This window comes from Salarias fasciatus, chromosome 11 (assembly GCF_902148845.1).
Source record: "Salarias fasciatus chromosome 11, fSalaFa1.1, whole genome shotgun sequence".
In the NCBI taxonomy this organism is placed as follows: domain Eukaryota; kingdom Metazoa; phylum Chordata; class Actinopteri; order Blenniiformes; family Blenniidae; genus Salarias; species Salarias fasciatus.
In genome coordinates, this window is record NC_043755.1 from 32,769,678 (window position 1) to 32,784,728 (window position 15,051).

General features: G+C 45.4%; 1 protein-coding gene across 2 annotated transcripts in view; it reads left to right on the top strand.

Annotated features, from left to right (window-relative positions):
- The first annotated feature begins 577 nt into the window (after positions 1 to 577).
- The window catches only part of bbs9 (Bardet-Biedl syndrome 9), a 160,471-nt gene continuing 145,997 nt past the window's right edge, over positions 578 to 15,051 (top strand). For both annotated transcript variants that reach the window (XM_030102972.1, XM_030102973.1), the window contains exons 1-6: positions 578 to 684; positions 2,809 to 2,927; positions 4,178 to 4,328; positions 8,308 to 8,372; positions 8,451 to 8,564; positions 14,300 to 14,474. In XM_030102972.1, the coding sequence (XP_029958832.1) occupies positions 2,816 to 2,927; positions 4,178 to 4,328; positions 8,308 to 8,372; positions 8,451 to 8,564; positions 14,300 to 14,474 (617 nt within the window). In that variant the 5' untranslated portion in view covers positions 578 to 684; positions 2,809 to 2,815. The remainder of the gene's footprint in view (positions 685 to 2,808; positions 2,928 to 4,177; positions 4,329 to 8,307; positions 8,373 to 8,450; positions 8,565 to 14,299; positions 14,475 to 15,051) is intronic.

The following is a 15,051-nucleotide window of genomic DNA, read 5'->3' on the forward strand; positions in this document are numbered from 1 at the left end:
ACTGTTTTTTATAATTGATTAACAGCAGAATTAGGGTTTGGTTTAACAGTTGGCTGAAAGGAAAATAGGAGAAAAAACTCATTTTACTGTCACTGGGACATTGTTTTTTCATCCCTTTGCAGTACAGGTGAATTATGAGGATCAGATTCTTCATTTGAAGCTTGAAAATGTTCCAAATATCCCCCTGTGGCATATGTTTTGGACTGTTCAACACCAAAAGAGAAAATGTGACTGGCCTCCCCTTGAGTGTCTCAACTTTTAAAAGTTGGATGGTTCAAATTGCACATTTGTGAGTGTTTTCTGATGTGAAACTGCTCCACTGAAGTTAAAAGCTTCAGATAAAGCCATTTTCTGCATTAAATTGGTGATTTTGTTTGTTGATTTCAAGTTAAAAAAAATGATACTATTAATTTAATTTAATTTAGGTCAGAGCTGCCATTCATTATTTAAAAATTTTAATCGATTGACAGTGTCGTGGAAGTATATATAGCAACATTTACACAACAAATGAGAACCAGGTGAATAAAACTCCTTTTCCCATGATGCCTTGCGGCTTCTCCATTGAGCGTCAGTGTCATGACAACAGGACGATGGCAGCAGGCAAGAGCTGGAGAAACGTGATGTTTGTGTGAACAAGGAGTGACAAACCTGCATTTAAAGCGAACCTGGACTTTCTTTGTAAAGGTAGGAAAAGCTCGCAAACAACGCCGAGAGTGGAGGCAGCGTGAAAGCCTCAGCGGCTCAGTTTGTGACCGAGCTAGCTAGGACCCAGGTGATTTGGAGAGCTAACTAATTAGCCGGCTAAGCTAAAGTCAATTCATCCAGCTTGACGTCCGCTGCTCGCTAACTTTCCAGTTCTGAATGCTTCCACTTGAAACGCGCTCTGCGTGTCTGCCTCTGGCGGTTCCCTTCATAAGCGGTGCTCAAACAGGAGTCCTTCAGGGTGTAACTCCACAGGTGTACAGTCATGTGCTGGAAAAACTCTAGAGTGAACTGAACAGCTAACCTGCTCCTCTTCCTTTAAAGATGAAACAACTAGCTGGAACTTTCTCTTTAATGTCAGTACTCGTGTTTCTTGGAAATTAAAAGTACATAGTTTCCCCATAATTATACACGTCTTAACTTCACTCATCAGTACAAATGTGTTCAGTCAACTTGTATATAGAAAATGCAGAAAGTTCTACTGGTTACAGTCACATTTTATTCCCATACTGCAATTCCATGCTGTTGATTATAGGTAAAATGTTGCATATTCCACCATCAGTGTGCTTGTTTGCTGTTAACAGTAGTTTTTAGGTGACTGGACAATCATGAACAAGATTTTTTTATGTTATTTTTTTCATGCTCATGTGTGAATCTCTGAGTTACATCTGCTATCTCCACAGTTTTACACAAATAAGAGAGATCGGTTGATTTTCTGATTCAGGTTTGAATCAAGCAGCTTCAGCTAAGTCAGAGCTAACAGAGTTTAGGCTTTCTCCGGCACTGCAGCAACAGATAAGTTAGAATATTACACCCCATGTTTCTGCCTTTATGTGTGGAAACACAAGTGAATCTGCTTGATACACAGTTTTAAATTAACGTAATCTGCAACAGATTCAGTTATCTAAGTCACTAAGCCTGATAGAACAGATAGAGATAGAAGTTTTTGCAGATTAAAATGAGTAAAAATCATAACTTTAAGACTCTTAGGTGATGCTTTTGTTAATGTTAGCTTGTTCTTATGTTCATTAATGATCATTTTAACGTGTGACAGAGCCTTACTTTCTTACTGTCCTCCCAACAATTTTTTTTTTTTAATTTTAACTTCGCTGGTTCATGCCATGTCTTGGTTTAAATGGTAAAAGGTGTTCATATGATGCGAGCTCAGGCCTGTATGGCGATGCACTGTCGCTGGGAGGGATTCTCTCTGTCTGGATTAGCTGCCTGTTCCACCTGCTCAGCACTTAGCAAGGAGAAAAGCTGCTTGCCCCCACCTACACCCCCCCCCCCTCCATCACCCTCTCCTCCCCCCGTCCTTTGTCACTCATGGACACAGTCCTGAAGTTGTGCGATTGGCCGGCCTCTGTTGCTGCTAACAGTGGGATGCACCTGATTTTTTCCCCCCCTGCGCTTGAGGGCAGTTGTCCAAGCTGTCATCGTGACAATGGCTGAAGCTCCACCTCTCTGGTCCAGCCGATTATCCAGACGGCTTTTGTAGCGGCCAGTGGGATGGTGGTTCGGTGTTGTGCCAGGAGGATAAATCTGGTAACGGATGTGAATAAGCAGCGCTTAGCCCTTCTCCACGATAACCTGTGGCACCGTTGGGTGAAGCATTTGACCTGCCTACTACTCCACCTGCGGCTGCTCAGTGTGTCAGGGTTAACGCTGAGACGGGCTCGTCCCTGTTCAGTACACAGGGAGTGTCAAACATAAGGCCCGTGGGCCAGAACCAGCCCGCAAGAGGCTCCAATCTGGCCGCCAAACCACCAAGCCAATGGTAAAAAAATATCCAAGAATGCACTCATTTTTATCAGTTGGCTTCATGTTGAGATTGTAGTTATTTTTAATCGTAATTGTTTGGTTTTATGAAAATATAGATGTTTTCATAGCTTATCCTCTGCACCACAGCAAAGAAAAATCTTAAAGTTTCAATTTTAGAGGTTATTCTGGAACTATTTTACCAGTCCAGCTCACTCAAGATGATATTGGGCTGTATTTGTCTCCTGAACTAAAAGGTTTGACGCCCCTGGTCTGGACTGATGGACTAATCAAGACTATTTATGTCTATAAACTCTAACTCTTTTTTTTTTTTCCCTCTTTGATTAGAGGCACAATGTCGCTGTTTAAGGCCCGTGACTGGTGGTCAGCCGCGCTCGGCGAGGGGGAGGAGTTTGACCAGGGATGCCTTTGTGTTGGCGACGTGGACAACAGTGGCAGCGGACACGGTCAGTGTGTGTTCACCGGGATTCACTGGACACCAGCCGCTGCGTCAATAAACACAACTAAACTCGTGTGTTGCTTATAATACATCAAGATGTACACACACACACACACACACACACACACAGAATGCTGCCCATCATGATATTTGCTTGAACAAAGGTTGAATTCAGACTGAATGATGGTTAATCTGTATTGTTTTATTCCTGTTAGCCTCATTCAAAAGTAATACAAATGAAATTGCTTTTGGAAGTTTTATTTTTTGACCTGCACGATAATTTCAAACGTTGTACTGTAAACTGAAATGAACACAGGCTGTAAGGTGGATGTTGTATCGTCAGACGTGTCCTCCACAGCGGTGCTGTGTGTCCGGCTGAATGCTGGATTTCTGTAGTTTGATGAGACGAACTTGATGAGGAATTCCTGCTGATCAGTTATGATCTTCTGCAGGGATGAGGAGCCCTGTTTGGTCCATGCTTCAAACTTCAGTCGAACTGGAAATTTGTGTGGAAACAGACCAGAATCACTAAAAACCTTCTTTTATGTTCTGAGATTAAAAGTAATTATTTTAATTCCAAAGATACTGTTCATGATATCCATCACTTAGTGTTTCCCTATTCAGCCATTTCTCAGTTATGGGAGTTTTACAGGCCTCCAGGTAATATTCTCAACAGCTCTTTATCTGTATTGCTCCACTCCAGTCCCTCCAGTTCAACCAAATATAATAAGCTGAAGCTAAAAGTTCTTGTTGTTGGACACATTCTCCAAAGTTTGATGTCTGTTTGACCCAAAATGGGCCCTACAGCAGGGCGACTCCAGAATGTATGAAATGATTTTCCTCTTTGCTTCCACTGCATCTCCAGCACTCCAAGTAGATTTATGTAAATATGCCTTCTTTTGATGCGGAGTGCAGAAATAAAGTGCAGTTAATGGTTTTCCATGAACGTTCTCTCCAAAGTGGAGGATTGGTTGTTTTCCATTGTTTGAAAATCTCAGTCCAGTTCCTGTTGTGTGATTATGATGTTGTTCTTAAGAGATTGAAGAGTTACTTATAATTTTGAAATTATCTTCTTATAAGGTTAGTCTTGGTAGGCCTTCACAGATATCAGTAGAATTTTGTTTTCAGATTTAGAATTTTTTATTGAATATAATTTGATTGTTTATGATTGAAGAGAGAGTATTAAGTAGGGAATCTTGAGCTCACTGTCTCCTCGTTGTGACAGAAAAATGTAACGGCGTTGCTGTGTTTTTACAGACAAGGTGGTGGTGGGCAGCTACATGGGGATGCTGCGGATCTTCTCCCCACATGCCAGTAAGTCCAGCGAGGGGGGTCCGGTGGAGGCTCAGCTCCTGGAAGTCCAGCTGCAGAACGCCGTCATCCAGGTGGAAGTGGGCAAGTTCGTCTCGTAAGTACAACATGTCAAAACCTGCGGCCAACCCACTGATAGGTTTTTATAAGGAATAAACCAAGGCTTATGATCTGCTTAAATGTGATTATTAAGAAGTCATGTGGGAATTAGCAAACCTGAGAGGGGACAGGCAGCGCTCACGCAGTTGTACTACTGGTTCCAGTATTAACTCAAATCCCTCTCCTGATATATTAAGTCACCACAGATCAGGAGAACCTTAGTGTGGAGTTAATCTCCTCCTCCTCCTCCTCCTCCTCCTCCCTCCTGGCAGCTCTCCTAAGTGTTCACAGTGACGTTTGTGCGTGATTTCAGGCTAATGCCAATCAGATCCACCTGACTCTGCCTTGAAGCAAGTAGTGTGTCAGTCTGTCCATGCTTTACTTTCCTCTCAGCATCAGCGGTTCTATCGTATCTATACAAGCAGATTAAATGTTCTGTCAATAGATTAACACATTCAGACTATTTAAAAAGATGTGAACTTGTGGGATTAGCAGGTGTTTTTCCTCCAATCTGTTTGATTATTGCTGTTGCAGTTAATATTGTCGGAGACGTTTAATGTCTTCAGAATTATTAGCCATTAGTTTGTGTGTTCAGATGAGGGAACGTTCAGTTTTGTGAAACTGAGAGCTGCTTCGAGGGTTTTGACCAAGTAATGTGAAGGACTTCTCTTTAAGCAGCTCCGAAATGATTTGGGTTTTATATCTCAACCATTTCTCAACCAGTGTTTTGAACATGTTCTGGAAGAAACTGTTTATGTTTAGTCTGTTCATGTATTGATTTCAGCGACACGGTGGGTTAGTGGTTAACACTAAGTCGTGTCAACAATATTTCCGGTTCGAATCAGGGCTTTTCTGTGTAGTTTTTCCATGTTCTGGCTGCCTACGTGCGTGTGTGCGTGTCCATGTCTCACTGGCTCATGAACTCCACGAGGCAGTGTTAAATTAATGGATATATATCGTGAATAGTTCGTGAATAAATGTACAGAGATGGACAGCAGAAGGAAAACAGTCCATTTGGGTCTTTCACCGGCTCATTTACAGTTTGTTCTGTTGACTGATGTCCCTGTGAAATACATGAAATGAAAACACTAAAAGCTGCTGCGAGTGACGCTGAGCAGAGCAGGAAGACTGGAAATATGTAGTCAACCCTTGAAACAAAACAATCAGCTGGAAAACACAGCAGTTCTCTTTAAGGCACAGCCTTTTCAGGTTCACTCTCTTTTTTTTTTTTTTTTTTTTTGCTTAATACACAATTTTAAACTTTTTGGAAAGACAGTGTTGAAGGGCCTCGGAAGCGGTGTGGGGGTCTGGGAACTCAGAGGAGCTGTGTTATTGAGGCACTCGCTGTCAGAAGGTTCTGACATGCTGACTTGAGAGCAGTCCAGTTGTTGTTTGTCGTTGAACTTCTTTAAAAGCTGCCGCTCAGAGCTGTCACGGTGGAAGAGTGGCGTACAGGCCGGTCGGTCTCCTCTCTGATCCACATGTTCAATGCCGTCATGGATCGTAGTTCCTCCTGCAGCCTCGTGTCGCGACCTTCTGCCAGTTATAAGCGTTCATCGTATGGCCTGTAATAAAGCCCGCTCCAAACCTCCAGGCAGAAACACCCATTCATAACTGACGGCGCTGCTTTTTCATTCACAGAAAACCCGTCCCAGCTGTGACTTACCACCACATTAACATACAGCTTTCCCCTCCGCGGTGCGCTGTAACCCCAAACCCAGAGCGTCTGGAGTCTTTCTCCTCGCTGCTGATTTAGCTTCATCTATCAGGAACCCGGCAGCCCGAACACGGTCCTGCTGGTAGCATCAGGAGAACCGCTGGGTTGGAAACCAGAGTCCTCATGCTGCTCAGCTGTGGCTGAACGGAAAGTTAAAACCGGCCCCACGTCAAGGTCAAGGTCAAAGCGTTTCCACGAATGTCCCGACTTGTTTTGGAGCGAATGAGATTAAGACTGAGTGGAGAAGAGGAATCATGCAGGATGAGATGAAAATGATCCTACATCCTACAGTCCTGGATTTTAGCGATGAATACTGAGTCATTTCTCTTTGAACACCTCTCAGGAGGTAACTGCTTTAGTACATGGGCTAAAATCATAATTTCTCCTGAAGACTCCAAGTGTAAAATCCAAAACAAAAGTTCTTTTCCAAAGACCAGGGAGGTATTTTGTTATTTACCTGACGGTTTCGGCAGCTGTCAGCTGTCTTCTTCAGAGTGTCACGTGATGTTGTTGTGTTGTTGGTCTTTGGAAAAGAACTTTTGTTTTGGATTATAACTTGGAAGACCAATGAACCTTTTTGGACTAGGACGACTCCAAGTCTAGCATATCTGTGCAGAACCGAGAGTCAAGTTTCACACTGCTCACTCTGAATTATTAGAAGTATTTCACTTCTGCTCTGCCCTCCCTGCATCAGTGCGGTTGTTTTGTTTCTCCGTCACGTCAGATTTTAGCGTCTCGTTCTGGTTTGGTGACGTCTTCTGGACAGCTTCCACTCTGTCCTCAGCCACGTCTTCAGATGTCCACCTTTTCTTCTGATTTGTTCAGTCTGCCTCCGTCTTTCTTTTGCTGGGTGGCGGTTATCCTCTTTTCTAGTTTATGCGGTGATTAGTAATTTGATTTGTGATGTTTTTTTCTTCATCCTTTACAGTTTGACCACCTTTTACCGGAAACTGTTCAGAGACAATATTGTTGATTTTACTACTTTGGATGTCGTGTTTTGTGCGAGTGTCTGCAAATATGCTTATTTTCTCATTTATGAGGCACATTTAGCTGCATTTTATCATCTGAAAAGTGAGATATCACAGCAGATTGATCAACCTACGTATTGGACCGGAGGCGTTTCTGTTAACTGCACATTGTAGAGCCACGGACTGATTTTCTTTATGGAGCACTTCCATGTAGTTTATGTCGAGTTTTTTTCTCCTGTTTTCTGGTCCAAATTTCCAAGATTCTCCTTTTGGCAGACTCGACAAGCAGGAAAGTCCTGCTTGTCCCTCATGGCGACGGGGACGTGGAGACGCTGTGCCTCGTCTCCTCATCTGGTGAATAAATGAACAAGGATTCATGAACTCCCTGTCCCACTTTTAAATATACATGTGCTGGAAATATGCAGCAAAGCGTGCAATTATTAGGACGTAAACACCTTGAAATATCCATTGTCTCACTCAGGAAATTGCTGCCTTGCTTTACCATTAATCTGGAAACTAATGCCTCATGCGTCGCTGCCGCGGCTGCACACGAACCTCCCGGCAAGCGGGGTTTCTGGGAAAGGCCGCGGTCCTCCTCCCCGAAGGGCTCCCACATCATCACACTGGGAGCGGGATCCAAGTACATCAGTCTGTTTGGGAGACGTCGTGTTTAGTTACCGGCGGTTTCCTCCGCGCAGCATTTTTCGGGGCCTGGTGGGCATTTTGGCCGAGCGGCTCCACGGCCGGGGCCGGCCGAGGTGGCCAGGCGGCGAAAGGTTCCCGTTTCAGCTGCTGATGAGTGCGGTTTTCCAGGGGACGAGAGAAAACCTGTGGGATTCCAGACTTTTTGCTGCCTTCTTGTTGTTCTCTCAACAAACATTAAAAACGGCGGTTTTGCAGTCGGCGGCGCGGCGTTTGTTCCCCCGTCCAGAGAAGCGGGTGCATTCCTGCTCGGTGGTTTTGTGGTAATGTCAATAAGTGAAAATCTAGGATCAACTTCACTGGAAACGTCACCTACACCTCAACCGTAACCCATGTTTAAAGAAGAAAAATAATCCAACAGCTGCAGGAGTAATTATTTTTGAAGTATGAGTTAAAATAGGAGCGGATTCCACCCTGTAGCTGAGAACGTGGATTCGACCGCAGCGACAGGAAGCATCTGGCCGCTTCAAACCTTGAGAGAAACTCTACCTTTACAAGTTCTGTAGCCGTCCTCACACAACTTACAAGTTATATTTGAACTTCCGCTTGGTTTAACAGCATCGTAAAGTTGAGGTTTTCTGTCTTTTCAGGTGTTCGGAGCTTCTTCATTTAGCCGTCCTCCACCCCAGGAAGCTGTCCGTCTACTCCGTGTCTGGTAATGAACGTCTACACACTCACTCATCGCTCACGCTGCAGCGGTTCGACCTGTTCTCACCCGACCTGTGTGTTCCAGGCACGGCGGGGAATGTGGAGCACGGCGACCAGTACCAGCTGAAGCTGGTGTACGAGCACAACCTGCAGCGAACGGCCTGCAACATGACGTACGGCACCTTCGGAGGAGTCGCAGGTAGAGCAGCGCCGTGACCCCTGCAGGTCGTGGAAGTCATCCGCCGCCGATCGGCAGCATTTACCAATCAGCTTCATCCATTCCAGGCCGAACGAGCAGCGCCTGTGTTAGTCAAGACCTCGTTTCAATGTTCATTTACAGAGCCGGGTCAGACAGAAGACAAAAGATATGAGACAGCAGAAGAATCACAGCGAAACACTTTTCTCTCACACACACACACGCACACATATGTATGTCATTTATAGAAACGAACAGCTCGTGTCTGCTCGGATCAGTGACTGGCGATTTATGATTGTGCCAGTCTTCGTCAGCTTTTCTTCATCTGTCTTCATGAGAGTCGGTTTGGTTTTAAATCCTGGAACCGAGGACGGTTTTCATTCCTTCAGATACGCATTTTTATAAAAGATTGTTCTCACAGCCGTGTAGAAACATAACTGTGTGTATGTGTGTGTAAGAACATCTGTGCACGTCTCTTGGCAGACGTAGTGATTGGCAGCATTGGTCAAATATATGAAGTTATAAATGTCTGCGAGAAGAGGGAGAGCGGGAAACGGAGAGAGGTCACGGAGCTGCTCTCTCTCTTTAGTCAGTTGGGCTTTTGGAAAAACCAAGTAGGGGAAAGCCCTCAGGTCGCTAGTATCCAAGAAAAACACACACACACTCGCACACACACACTCACACTCGCACACACACACTCGCACATGGGGAACCCCCTTCAAAGGAAAGAAAATGGCATTTCCAAATAAAGGCTGTATTGTCAAGGTGTGTGTGTGAAGTGAGAACTTTGCCAGACACTGTGGCCTGGCAAGATGAACCTGTCATTCATTCCATGTTCAGAGACCCTCAGCGTGCGTGCGTGTGCGCGTGCACGTGTGCGTGTTTGTGTGTGTGTGTTTGTGTTTGTGTGTCCGGTCTCTCTCTGACTGATAGAACGAACTGTGCCGACTCATTGGAAGCAATGCCTTGGCCGGTTCTGGGCGCACGTGTGTGTGCGTTTGTGTGTGTGTGCTTCATACCACCGACCCACGAGTGTGACTGCGCTTCCACGTGTTTCGCAGTAGAACCGCGCAGTCTTGGAGATGTCAAGTGAGCTCGCACACACACACACACACTGCAAAATTGCACACGAGGATAAACAGTCTTTGTCCCAAAATCACACACACACACACACACACACACACACACACACACACACACACACACACACACGAACTCCTGGATGTTTGGAGTCTCTTGTGACGGAGGTTACTGCACACCGGTCTCCATGCCTGAGGCCATTCGGACGTGTGTTCCTGCAGTCGAGGCCGTGACCGAACCCGACTCTCACGAGTGTGTGTGCAGGGCTCATCTTCAGACACCCCTCATGGACAATAAAGCCCAACCAGAAATGGTTCATTCCCTCCTGCAGGACTGTCACTTTTTTCTTTTTGACGCTGCGCTGATGATGCTACGTTTCAATCATAAAAGTAAAAGCTGTGAAATGAACTAGAAGCCACGGTGCAGCGGTGAGCACGGTTCCCTGGTTCCAGTCTGGACTGATGGGCCGTCCTCTCAGGAGTTCGCCCCTCCGTGTCGGTGTGTGGGTTTCCTATGTTGACTTCGGTTTTTGCCCTGTGATGGACTGAAGACCCGTCCAGCATGGACCCGGCCTGGGTCCACGGCTAGCTGGGGTCAACTTGATCTATTGACCCCAAGATGGACAGAGTAGCATCGAAGACAGAGAGCGTCGTCAACTGAATTTGATCCTTTTTAACCTCACAAGGTCAAAAACAAAAAAAGTATGCACAGCCCCCCTCATAGTCTCAATACACAAGATGGAAACAAACTGAAGTACACGGTCTTCTTATCTGCGGCTGTTTCCAGTTTGGCCACTAGGTGGCAGCACAGGCTCTGCAGTTGACCTGAACTCAACCTGCGCCTTGAACTCCTGAATGAATGGCATTCTGTGTTGCCTCCTGAAGGGGGAATTCCTTTCTGCCCACCTCCCGGGAAGGTCAGAGGTCAGCTGCAGGGTTTGAGCCTGTAGATACGGAGGGTCTTATCCACATCAAACCAAAACAGAGCATGTTACGATGGACAGACACTACTTTTGTTTTGACTCGTTTTGATTAATGAAAGAATCCTCTGCAGCTTTTCTAACAGAAGAAGAGGCGATGGGGCTCATCATGCCACAGAACGACACTCGTTCATACCACATCCATCACTTCTACTGACTGGATATCTAGTTTAGGGATTAGCTCAGAGGTCAACGCTCCTGCCTCACAGCGAGAAGGTTTAGCTTGAGGACCTTTCTGTGTTTTGCTGGTTTTATACGGTCCTTGCATGGGTTTTCTCCTCGGACCCGGTTCCAGTCCTGATGGTCCAACCATCTGCACTGGTCCCCTTGAAATCTGCTGTATGTTCAGCTTGAACTTGCTCTCTGCGGTCTTGAAAGTCGTTCAGCCCATTATCAAACCAGAGATATTGTGATAACATGTGATTAGTGGTCAGCGCCGCAAGGTTTCTGTGATTCCCTCCTGTTTAATTAGCATGTCCTATATTTGAAGTTTTAGGTCACTTCAGTTTCACCGAATACCTTACTTGAACTCTTCCTGGTATTTCTAGTGAGCCTGTTTACCGTCAGAACAGTTGTACAATCACATCTCAGTATTGAGTTATGTTCAGTTTAAGTTTTTACCGTTTCTTTTTTTTTTCCTTCATATTATTCTTGCTCAAGTCAGCCGAGTTGATGGAGGAGCTTTCCTCACTCTCTTCACATGGTGTACAAGAAAATGAGATAATCTTCTGGTTGACCGGCTCAAACATAAACACGTGGACACACTCGTGATGATTGATGCACACACACACACACACACACACACACACACACACACACACACACACACACACACACACACACACACACGGATAGCCCGGAGGGTTTTTCTCTGCAGATGGAGTTTCTTCCCATATGATGTGTGACGCTCAAAGTATGTGTTTAGATTCGAAATGCTTCGACTGGTGTGTGTATCTGTATGAGTGTGAGAGCATGGATGTGTTTTTTCAAGCTCTCTCTCCTCATACACGTGTGTGTGTGTGTGTGTGTGTGTGTGTGTGTGTGTGTGTGTGTGTGTGAGAGTCTATAATAGCAGCCATTTAGCTGTGCTGTAGGCACTGTAATAGCAGCTCTGTACTAATACAGCTCTAATAGCTGGGCTGCCTTTGGGTTTGGGTCACACTGAGGCCACACACACACTCGCACTCAGAGTGTGGACTGGTGTTTTCAAGGTTCGGTCAGACACATGGACACACACACACTTGCGGTCGCTCACAGACACATGTATGGACACACATGTGAAAACCTGAGCTGGCACTGCAGAAGACTACATGGACACATTCACCTCCACTTCCACACACTCTGACATTTTCATCATCTCTCTCTCTCTCTCTCTCTCTCTCTCTCTCTCTCTCTCTGTCTCTCTCTCTCACACACACACAGAGGAGTGAAAGTGTGTTCGCTGTGGTGCGCAGCCAGCCTCTGTGCTTTGTTGGCCGCGCCGTGTGCTTGTTCAACATGTCTTATTAATGACACTAATACAGCCCTGTTTCCTCCACTGTGTCTGAGCAGCGGCGCTCGCTCTCACACTGGGCCCTTTGACACGCTACACCTGGGCGTGCCCATGTGAAATTACATGTGCACGGCCCGGCGCTCGGTCCCGGGGTCGTAACACTTCTCCCCACAGCGACGGTACGGGGGTTTTCCAGCTGCGGCGTGACGATCGTTTTCTGAGAAGAAGTGTGAGATTTGGTGTTCTGTTGAATTGGCTTATAAGTCATCTGTCTTACAACAATGTAAATTTCACCACTGGTGGGACAAATAGAGACAAATCTTTAGCTTAATAATCCAGGGGAAGAAAATTCTAATTTTAAAAAAGGATATTGAGACACCTCATGTTTAGTATAAATTGCAGAGAAAACAGAAATGGAGTTTTGGGAAGCATGAAACGGCTGAACGTATTGACTCCACGTGCTTTAATGTGATTACTCTAAATTCGGTCATAATGAGAACAATCTGCCGGGGTTTCAGACCGTACGCAGCCCCGGTGCTGAGCAGCGACTGTCAGCACCCACTGGAGCTTTTCTATTTATACAAATGTTCCACATCACAGGCAGTCACACAGCAGACATTAATCTCTGCCACTTTTCAACTTCACACAATGCTTTTAGTCCGAGAAGACATTAAAAAAAAAAAACAACAAAAAAAGGCTTTCCTTTGTTGAAGCACATTTTGAGGCCGAGTGTCGGTTCAGCTCACGCAGACATTCCTGATGAAACAATCCTGGTTCGGTCAGTATCAGATGTTATGTTTCACACACTGGGTGTGTTCATGGTTTGAGCAACCTTGTCCTTCAGTGTGTTAACGGCCACCCTGAACAAGACACACACACACACACTTGCGCGCGCTCGCCTGTTTACACAGAGCCGGTGTGTAGGAGTGTGCGGTTTTTCAGTCTAAATCCTGGGTGATAGATGTTAAGTGTGTGGGCGTGTGTGTTGCGCTGTAGGTGGCTGTCTCTCTGACCTCTAGTTGATGGCAGTGTGAGTTTTAATAGCGCATTGAGGCCTAATTATAGTTCTCTGGTCACACAACCCCACTGCTTTATGACCACGTGCGTTGCTGTGTGTTTTGTGCGTCAGCGCTTAGTATACCCGACATTAAACATTTCCTAATAAACACACATTTCTTGTACACGTACCGACTCGGAGCCAGATGTGTGTGTGTGTGTGTGGAGGTGTTAATGGAGATATCAGATTCAGCCAGAGGCAGAAATGCACCTCGCAGCACAACATGACATTGTGGCTGAAATTAAACAGAAGCCACAAAAGTCACTCAGAATTGTTGGTGCTTGAGTTTAAATGTGAGGTTTTATAAGTTCCCAGAGTGAGAACCGTCATAAAAACCCTGAAAGATGTCAGTAATGCTCTCTTCTCCTAATGCTCTCACATAGACGTCTTCAAAAAAAAAAGCATCTTTTGTCTGTAAAGCATTTTTTCTTAAGTCCCTGTGGACATCAGATGAACCTCGTTTCGTTGGCTCCATCAGCTGACCTCCTCCTCTGAAGGTCATTTAACTGTAATCCAATTAAATGACAGGACCGTATTTGTCTGGATAGAAAGAGACTGAGGAGCATTGCATTCAAAAAGCAGAACACCAAACTGCATTTAATTATATATTCTCCTTTTTTCCTAATGGGGGTCATGAATGATTAATTAACTGCTACTTCTGACGACTCGCATGTGAATGAAATCAGGATTCGTCGTCAGCGTCAACATGATTAAAGCGATCGTGTGCGACTCAGACTTTGAGCTTCTGGTCCAGTTTTTTGAGAAACTGCAGCTTTAAAGGGAACTCGGATTACAAAACCCACTCCGGGTGAAGAGGCTGGTGTTAAATTACAAGCACTTGATGGTGCAGTTCAAAGGAAGGCCACCTGGAAGCAGGAAGAAAATGTGGCTCGAGGAGGCAGAAGCTAAAACCGCTGGTTTTAGACAGCGTGAAGAGTAAATCTGTTTCATAAGTAACACAACATGTTGATTCAAAGTTTCAAACATTTTCTTTTTTTTATTGAGAACACAAATATTCAACTATAGATGATTAAAGATCATAAAGAACAACAAATAAAGCAGTGGAATAAATAATCCTCATGCGTTCTTCTCCCTGAATATCTGACGGCTGTGCCCTCCTGCCCCCTCAGGTCACCACTCCCTGTGCATCCAGTCCATGGACGGCATGCTGATGTTCTTCGAGCAGGACAGCTACTCCTTCGGAAGGTTTCTCCCGGGGTTCCTGCTGCCGGGCCCTCTGGTCTACAATCCCAGGACGGACACCTTCCTCACGGTGTCCTCCGCCCGCCAGCTGGAGAGCTACAAGTACGACCATTTTTTAAAAAAATAAATACATTCATTTCCTATTTTTAAACGCCGGCTGGCTGATTCAGTCCCTTAAAATAATCACTCTGTGTAGGAAACTGGCAACTTGTAAGACTTCAGGAATCTAAGGATCTGATGCAAATGCCTGAAGGTTTGCAGTTTAATTACACACATGCCCGTAAATGTGGACACACTCATATGTAGCCCGAAGCAGAGGGAAGGTAATAGATTATCTGATGTCCTGAAGAATCAGCTGCTGCTGGTTAGTTAGCGCCATCTTACAAGCATGTGTCTCCCTTCACTGCAGACACACAAACACACTCACACACACACTCGGAAAGTACCTGACTTTAATATACACACACACACACACACACACACGACCCATTTCCCTCTGGCTGACGCACATCTCTTAGAAGTCTGACAGACTGTGTGGGTGTACGCTCGCAGTGTGTGTGTGTGTGTGTGTCGTCTCCTCTCCCAGCTGTTTGTTATCTGTGTGCCCCCCTCCAGTATGGAGAGCCTCTCCAGACTAGATATCACTGTGGAAACACTGACTTCACTCCTCTCTCTGGAC